Raw genomic sequence first — 8,697 nt, 5'->3', positions numbered from 1 at the left:
ACAATTGTTTGTAAGAGACACAACTCTACATTTAACAGATGCAACTTTTTAAAAAGATGCAACTGTTGAAATTTTCTTTCAAAATAAAATAAAATATATATATAACGAAAAGGTATGACGAAAAGTCACAACTATTGTTGGCATTTTTTCAGATTGTTATTATTATATAGATTAGTAGAGATATTTTCGTTACAATTGACAATCTTGAAAAAATGTGTACATGGACAAAGGTTTTTAAAAAACCTCTTTTATTTTGAATGTCCCCTTTTTTTTGGTAGTCAGCAACGACATACTTATTATTTAATGATTAATTGATTTTTTCGTAAATTACCATTTTCCTTGGTAAATTAATGCATACTCATTTACAGAAAAATAAATAAATAAATAATTAGAGAACAAAATTTTATAAATTTCCATAATATAATAAATCAAAATACTGAATTTTCTAAAACATTACAATCTTTACAGATTTTTTTCTTTGTTTGGTTTAAATTAATTAATTTATTAGCTAAGACTTCCCCAAATTTATGCTAATTCTCATATTTCAATTTCACCTAGGGTTTTGCTAAGCTTGGTTCCAAAGTAATTATGAGAATTGATCTTTCTGTTCCAAAGGTAAGAGTAGAGTTAGAACTCAACAAGCTTCTTGGGAATGGTTCGTGCGGTTCGGTGAGTCTCATCAAGTACAAGGGACGACGCGACGGTGAAATGCTTTACGCCGCCGTGAAAACCTCTAGCGTAATTCACGCCGACTCTCTCCACAAAGAGTTTCAGATCCTGTCCGAATTCAGAGGATGTTCCAGAATCGTCCAATGTTATGGGACCAAAGTGCAAGAGAGTATCAACAGCGAAGGTGACGTGGAGTTCAAGATTACCATGGAGTACGCATCTGGAGGAAGCTTAAGAAATTTTATGAACAGATTCAAGGACATGAAACTGCCTGATCCTTTGATCAGAAGGTTTACGCGTATGGTTCTCGAAGGTTTAGCGATAATTCATGGACACGGCTATGTTCACTGCGATCTCAAACCCGAAAACATCCTCGTTTTCCCGAGTCTCGAGTTAAAGATTTCTGATTTCGGGTTGTCCAAAAGAGAGGGTGATACAAACTGGTGGACTCCTCAGTATCCGTTTGCGGGAACACCGATATACATGTCGCCAGAATCGGTTTCTCAGGGCCAGACTAGGAGAGGTTTGGATTTATGGTCATTGGGATGTGTAGTGTTGGAAATGTACACGGGAAAGAGACCTTGGTGGGACAAAAACTATGGCTTGGAAGATCTCAAGAAGGGTTACATGCCTTTGATTCCTAAAGACCTTCCTTGTGATGCAAAACTCTTTGTAATGACTTGCTTCGCCGCGGAGACTGACAAGAGAAAAAACGCTTTTACACTGTTGAGGCATTGCTACTTGCGTGGAGATGTCAATAAGATCACAGAGCCGCCTCTTGTGAAGAGTAATAATTCTAATGATATAGCACTAGAGTTGGAGAAAATTGAACTCAGGCTTTCGCAACTTAGGTGTAATATTGGTGGTGGAGAGACTAGTTGGAATTGAAAAGTCCATGAGTCTAGCAAGACCCAGCTGGACATCTAGTTTTGCTCTTGATTAAGATTCTTTAATATAACCTTGAAGGTCTTCGGTACATGCATGTAGTTTGATGTTTGCTTTGAGAATTTATGTACTTGGTCATTTTTCTTGTATGGTCCGATAATTATACTAAGATTCGGTCATGTGATCTTGTCACTTGCCAAATGTATGAATCAATCAAAAAACAAGTGCCCACAAAAGAAACCTCATTAAATTGACAAGTTCACATAATACATTCACGAGGTTACAAAGGTAGAGAGATTATGAAGCAAATACAAATGATAATTACTGTCCGGGGGCAAAGTTAGTAGCGTAAGACCAGGCATTGTTAGCCACAGGATCAGCCAAGTGATCAAACAAGTTCTCAATGGGACCTTTACCAGTGACAATGGCTTGGACAAAGAATCCAAACATGGAGAACATGGCAAGACGACCGTTCTTGAGCTCCTTCACCTTCAGCTCAGAGAAGGCCTCTGGATCCTCTGCCAAGTTCAATGGGTCGAAGGCACCTCCGGGGTAAAGCGGGTCAAGACCTTCTCCGAGTGGTCCACCTCCGATTCTGTACCCTTCGATGAAACCCATGAGCACAACTTGACAAGCCCAGATGGCTAAGATGCTTTGCGCGTGGATCAAGTTAGGGTTTCCGAGGTAATCAAGACCTCCTTCTGAGAAGATCTGAGAACCTGCCTTGAACCAAACGGCTTCTCCGAATTTGACACCGTTCTTGGAGAGGATCTCAGGGAATGTGCAGCCGAGAGCACCCAACATGGCCCATCTGCTGTGGATCACTTCAAGCTCACGGTTCTTAGCGAATGTCTCTGGGTCAGCTGAGAGTCCAGCAGTGTCCCAGCCGTAGTCTCCTGGGTACTCTCCGGTTAGGTACGACGGTGTGTTCTCCGAGAATGGACCCAAGTACTTGGGACGGTCTGGTCCATACCTGTTACAACATCAGATTGTATTCGGTAATTAGACAGATCTGAAGATTCAAAGATGAAACAAATAAGAGGGAGAGAGAGAGATTGAATTTAGTACCAGATGCTCTGAGGAGTAGACTTGACGGTACGGCGCATAGTCACACGGCCACCACCAGAGACACCAACCTTGCGGAGGAGGTCGTTGGAAGGCTTGAGGGCCGTTTGGCCGGCGAAGGAGGATTGCTGGATAGCTGATGTAGCCATTACCGTAATCTTTGTTTTTAACTACAATGAAAGAAGAAGGATTGAAGAGAGAGTTATGAGTTGAGTTGAGATGAGATGGTGAAACCAATTGAGTTTTATAACAGAGGTGGTGTTTATCTTAGGGGATTATCATATGTACACGTAAGCGAGTTCTGATTGGTCAAGAGAGTTTAACTTAGATTTCCTTGGTCCGAAGAGGACATTGGTAGTGGCTGTGGTGGTGCCACCTGGCGGTGGAAGATCTCGTGGTTCAGTGAGAGGATAGTGTTTCACAACTGATTTTTATTGGATTGGTTTATTGGCTTATTCTCTGTGATGATGACGATGATATATCTCTTCTTTGGATTGCGTTATCTTTTATTTTAAACCGTGGTTAGTAGTACTCGATTAGATCGGTTTAAACATCAAACTTTCACAATGTGGGTAATTTAGGTTTGGTTCAGTTCAACAATTAGTCCCCAAACAAAAATTGATAAACTTTATTATGGATAGGTTTGGAGCGAATCCGAATCGTTTTTTTTCTTAAAGAGTTTAATTGAGATTTCCTTGGTCCTAAGAGGAGATTGGTAGTGGCTGTAATGGTGGCACCTGGCAGTGCGAAGATACTGTGGTTCAGTGAGAGGATAGTATTTCACAATGATTTTTATTGGCTTATTCTTTGTGATGACTGATGATGATATTTTACATATCTTGGTTTTGTGTTTCTTTTATCTTTTATTTTAAACCGTGATTAATACTGGTTTTAATCATAAAAAGGGAAACTTAAAATCTTACAAACATCTCAGTCAAATAAGTAACTCATAAAACAAGGTGCAATGCAATCATGTTCAAATCAATGGCATCCCCTTAAAATCATTTACATTTGTCACTTTTAACTCGAAAGAAAATTTAACTTACTCCATAGGAGATAAGAACTCTTCTGCTACAATACCCTCTTCTTCTTCACAACCCAGCATGATTGCAGTTAGCATAAGTTTCCCTGCCTCGGCGAAATCTTTGTGGCTCATCAATACTTCCTCCACGGAAGAGGTTGAATCCTCAGGGTTCTCTCTTCTCAGGGAAAGGACTTGTGCGAAATCCCCATCAAAAGTGTTGACTCGGGTTGGTCCGTAACACCTTTGGGAAGCCTGAAAAAGGGCAGTGTTCCTTAGATTCTGTAATGTTTCTTTGTCGCTCCAACCTTCATTAGTAGAGGCTTGATGGAGCCTGTCCCAGTCGTCTTGATCCGCAGCATTTCTCCAGCATTCTTCTAAAAGACTCTCATGATTTTCACGGAATGAACAGCTCGTCCATGCAAACACCTCAAAAGCTTTTATAGCTGTCCATCGGCCCTGAATACTGAGACAAATTTCAATGAGCTCCTCGGGTCGGAACAGCCTGTTTCTAGCTTCTCCATTTGGCAAAGCTTTTGTTATTTCTTCCTGCCATATATTACGGTTTCACCGGTTATAGAGAGTTTTTACATAGCTGAGTTTTACCATCATGCTATACAGGAGAAATAATAATATAGCTGAATATCTACCTGCAGCTTCAGTAACTGGATATCAGCTTCAATGCGCTTCACTTTCGATTCGGAATCAGCATCCTTATCTACAATGCAATGTGATAATTACCGTGAATCTCAGGAAGAAAGTAAAAAAAAAACATTAACATGTGAAATGGATATACCACCCAGAGAAAATTAACTATTATACCTGCCACATAGGCTATCTTTGAAAGGTTCAGAAACCGCTTGCGGTCTGCGAATGTTGGTTGTACATCTTCAGGTTCTGGCATCGTTCTTTCTTCAATAGTTGTCATGGACTCTTCATCTTGGGCTAGAGCCAAAGTATGAAGAGTGTCAGAAGCAGATGAGAATTGATGGAGAAACGCCTGATGAAGCCACAGCAGATCAGAATGACGCTTTAGAAATATCAGTAGCTCGTCCTGGAATTCTTCTCCAAGCCGTAGAAGCTTAGAAAACTGTTTCATATCATAGAGTTGCTGGAACACAAAGTAACTGAATCCTCCTTGTTGTCCTACACCCTCATGCTGCACAGCAATTTTTTCTGGGTATTAGCTAAGTAGGAACGAAGAAAAGAAGTCCAAAAACTGCCACACACAAAAATCATAAAACAAATTGTCTGACGCGCAATCTCAAGAGTATATTTTATAAGCATACTAAATCCAAGAAATCCAACGTTTTTGAGATTACTAAGGAAAGTAGAAGCCTGAGCTCATACCATTAAGTTTTTGAGCAGCCCTGTATCATTGAGATCATAACAGATCCTCCACATAATGTTATAGCCTGCATGTCGCTTTGCAATGGATAGCAAATTTGAACAACGGTTTCTGAAGATATCTTCATCTGTCCTTTCAGTTCTTTCTCTGATGCCCTACAGATACAAAACCAATTAATGGTGTAATTAAACACAAAAATGATATGCAGTGCACCACATGCAAAGAAGTGCTAACCTGGATTTCTGCTTCCATAAACTCTTTAGCTTGTTGATAAAGGGAGTCAAACATGGTATCCCGCCGAGCCCAGTAATCATTACGCAGACCTTTGTTTTCGTCTTCCATCTCCAATTTTGCAAAGGTAGAACCGGCATAAGCCTCAAGTAAAACTTCAGTAAGTACTTCGAGATGCATGTATATATCTGATTTAGCAGATATATCAATCCTAGATCCCTCAGTTAACAGATGAAGCATAAAGGACGCAATGCACCACAGTCCATTACATACAACAGGCTGAGAGTGCCAAGGTATTAAACCTTCAAGTGGTGGATACCACATTTGATGCTCATTTTTGTAATCTAAGGCAGTCTGAAGAATTGTAACACATGCGTTTGAGAGTTCGCAGGCTCTCTGCACTTGAGTTCCTAGTGGTTGGTCAGCTCTGATTATGTACTCTAGTTGCCTGTTCAGACAATAAAACACTTCCTCAAGTTCAGATACCTTGCTGTAGAAAACTTCAGAATTATCTCTGTCCATCAAGAGAACGGTATTTCTCCGAGCTCTCTCCCCTACAAATTGAATAAGATCCCAAAGGGCACATGAAACTTGATCCTCCGAGCCAGCATGCGGAGAGCCAAATCTGGCTGAGCGATTCTGGTTAATCAAATTTTGCAGTTCCCGGAGTTGAATCATGGCAGCAAGTTTTTCACCATTTTCCAGAATTATTTGCAAAGAATGTCCTGCCATAAAACATACGTAATTAGCTCAGCGGTCAGTTTTTAAGCCAACCAGAATCATTTAACAATACACTAAGCTTGTTTTATGAAGTACCATCTATTCTTGGGGGAGAAATTACTATAATTTAGAGTTTCATCTAAAGCATTAAAATTCTGTGTTTGATCATGTATGCAAAAATGATGTAGAATCATGCTACAGTAGGAAGAAAAAACAAGGGGGAGATAAAAGTGAATACTCTGTTTAGAGCACAGCTCCTCATGGCATTTGGATAGAGCAAGAAAGTGTAGAAAATTCTCATGCTTCTGTTGTTTCTCAACCAATTGTGAAGATATAACAGTCATAGCTACTATCTCAGCCCCTCTAGTTGTTGTCCAATGCTTAGCTAATGTGTCAACTATAGATTTGCTTTTGCGAGCAAAAACATTGGTCTCTCCATCTCTATCAAATGCACCAGATTGACTAAGCTTCTCCAAGGATCCATCGACTTTCCCAGATAACAGAAAATTCTCAAAGAGCTGGCCAAGCAAAGCTTCGGATTCTTCCTCACGGGCTGTTTGACGAGTAAATCCCATTTTAGGGTTTCCTTTATCTCCACTATTCTGTATCTCAGAAATCTCCATTCCGGCAGTTCTATCAATGCCATACGGTGTCATCCTTGTCTCGTCTCGTGTAGACCTCTCATTGGAACTATTTTTGCGTGACAAACTTCTCTCTGGAGGTTCAACTCCACCAAGCACAACTGCATTCTCTGGAATTGCCCATACTCCTGCTTTCTCAGTTAACACAGTCCATGCACCATATTCATGTTCATCAGTTGAGGAAAGAACTGAAGCATCCAAGACCTTGCCAGCATCATAAGGTAAATCAAACTTGTAGAGCCGGGTAGAACTTCCATGACAGTAGCAAACTGTGGCTGTTCCATCACCTGAAAGAATTATAGCTGACCCTGGGGGTTTACCACCAACTCTGAGTTTCATAGAGAATAAAAAGTCTTTATCCTCCACTCTTGCTTTTGGGATTATGACTTGGATTGGACCTTGTTTCTCCAGAAATCTTTCCTCTCTCCCATCTGCAAATCTCATCTCAGATTTATGTTGCAAGTTTAAAAGCGAATATTGTGTATAGCTAGAACTGCTGGCACGGTCCATGCAGATAGTGGCAACAAGAACAGTAATCACTTTACCCTGATCATCTACCTGCAGATCTAGAGGCCAAATTTGCTTTTGACTAGCTATATCTTTCTTGATACCTGAATCACCATCAGTACCAACAATCTCATGTTGCCAGACTTTTGAAACAGTCAGATCAGGATAAGGTTCAATAGTAAAACAATGTATGTCACAATCTGTCAACATGAAAAACTGCCAACAAGACTCTCTTGCCAATCCTTGTGAAAAACGCCAGATCAAGGACCTTGGATACCCCTCACTTACGGAGGAAGAGCTAATGTTCAACTCTTCTTGATTACTTTTAACACCTGTAGGACTACAAGTATATTGCCATAGCTCACCATTAGAACTGCAAGCAACAGCAATACAAAGGCGTTCGGCTGCAGCTACTGCAGTAGTAATCAAAGAATTGAGATCGCTATATTCTGCTCTGCCGCTTCTAACCCCATTGCTTTGTCGCTTTATGAATGATGAGCTAATTCTGCCTGTAGGTGATCGATAAACAACATGTTCATCCGAAGATCCAATACTAGTAACAGGGGCAGCTTCCTGACCAGAAAAGATGTCAGACCAATACACAACAGCTCGAGATTTCCTGTTACACAAAACAATACCAACAGGACTACGAGATCGAGCAGCCCTACTAGCTGCACCAGCAGAGGTATCCCAAGGAACAACACTAACCAACCAGCTTTTACCATCTTGTAAACCACTACCAGACTCTTCAGTAGTCAAAACACAAGAAGGAAGTTCAAGAACAACGCATTTTCTCGACGGTAAGGTCGTCAAGTGACTCCATACAAAAAGTTTACTTCCAGTGATAAACCAAGAAAGACAAGTTTCTGTATCCATACCACCGGAGACACAAGCATCACCTGGAGAAGATTGAAAACCACAAACTAAGTAACATTCCTCAAAGAAACTGTTCCTACTTGTATCTTAAAGAAAGGCAAAGAAATACTAACCAGGATAACTTTGTTCATCTCGCAACAATTGAGGAAACTCTCCAACGAATACAGGCTTCAATTGATCTGTATCATCTCCTCTTTCACCATTGTTTACAGGAGAAACTCTTAACGACCATAAACAGATAAAATCAATACGCCAAATCGAAGGAACAAAAAAAAAAAAAAAAGTAGAAATGTAAGCAAAATTCGTCACAGGGAGAATGATATACCTAGCGAGAACAGATAAACGAGGAGCCCAAGGAGCAGGAGTTCCAGTGGCTGGACGATCTGAAGTGAAAGTGTTCCGATTTTGTGTTGCCGGAGTTACTGGAGAATCCGGCGGAGCGGCTCGATTTCGTGGAGTTCTGTCATTGCGAGAGCTCTGCTTAGCTCTCTTCGTCAATGGAGAGAACATTGGGATGTCGATTTGAAGAGAACGAGAAAAAGGGTTTAGGGTTTATGTGAAGATGACGAAGAAGAAGAAGAAGAAGAGGGGTGCGAGAAAGTTTTTGAATCGGAGAAGGTGAGTGAAAGATTTGGCGATGATGTCAAATTGGTTCGGTCAAAATCGGGTTCGAAATTTAATACCGGTTCGGTTTATGATTTTGGGTAATACAATATTTTTTAGAGATAAAGTTG

The 8,697-nt window shown here is 40.5% G+C and overlaps 3 protein-coding genes across 4 annotated transcripts; 1 reads left to right on the top strand and 2 right to left on the bottom strand.

The window, feature by feature from the left end:
* The first annotated feature begins 560 nt into the window (after window positions 1-560).
* On the top strand, window positions 561-1,755 carry LOC104748608 (mitogen-activated protein kinase kinase kinase 20-like). Its single transcript, XM_010470218.3, has one exon. It carries the CDS (start codon window positions 589-591, stop codon window positions 1,555-1,557), a length of 969 nt encoding a protein of 322 aa, XP_010468520.1. The 5' UTR covers window positions 561-588; the 3' UTR covers window positions 1,558-1,755.
* A 24-nt stretch (window positions 1,756-1,779) lies between these two features.
* Window positions 1,780-2,833, bottom strand: LOC104747168 (chlorophyll a-b binding protein 2.1, chloroplastic). The gene is made up of 2 exons (XM_010468752.2): window positions 2,623-2,833; window positions 1,780-2,527 (listed from the first exon to the last, which is right to left on the bottom strand). Exons 1-2 carry the CDS (start codon window positions 2,766-2,768, stop codon window positions 1,876-1,878), a joined length of 798 nt encoding a protein of 265 aa, XP_010467054.1. The 5' UTR covers window positions 2,769-2,833; the 3' UTR covers window positions 1,780-1,875.
* Window positions 2,834-3,498: 665 nt separating this feature from the next.
* LOC104747169 (nuclear pore complex protein NUP133) lies at window positions 3,499-8,674 on the bottom strand. Of its 2 annotated transcripts, none has more exons than XR_015582752.1 (8): window positions 8,289-8,602; window positions 8,077-8,183; window positions 6,178-7,986; window positions 5,223-5,944; window positions 4,991-5,143; window positions 4,463-4,859; window positions 4,291-4,358; window positions 3,499-4,189 (listed from the first exon to the last, which is right to left on the bottom strand). XR_015582752.1 is itself a non-coding variant. In XM_010468753.3 (8 exons), exons 1-8 carry the CDS (start codon window positions 8,471-8,473, stop codon window positions 3,662-3,664), a joined length of 3,909 nt encoding a protein of 1,302 aa, XP_010467055.2. In that variant the 5' UTR covers window positions 8,474-8,674; the 3' UTR covers window positions 3,499-3,661. The 2 variants fall into 2 exon arrangements, 1 of the variants encoding a protein (XP_010467055.2); XM_010468753.3 differs by having other exon boundaries at window positions 4,463-4,799; window positions 8,289-8,674.
* Window positions 8,675-8,697: the final 23 nt, after the last annotated feature.

The sequence above is a fragment of the Camelina sativa genome, chromosome 15 (assembly GCF_030686135.1).
Source record: "Camelina sativa cultivar CO46 ecotype springtype chromosome 15, ASM3068613v1".
Taxonomy (NCBI): Eukaryota; Viridiplantae; Streptophyta; class Magnoliopsida; order Brassicales; family Brassicaceae; genus Camelina; species Camelina sativa.
Note: the sequence above shows the minus strand (reverse complement) of the source record. Positions and strands in the feature narration are given on the sequence as shown.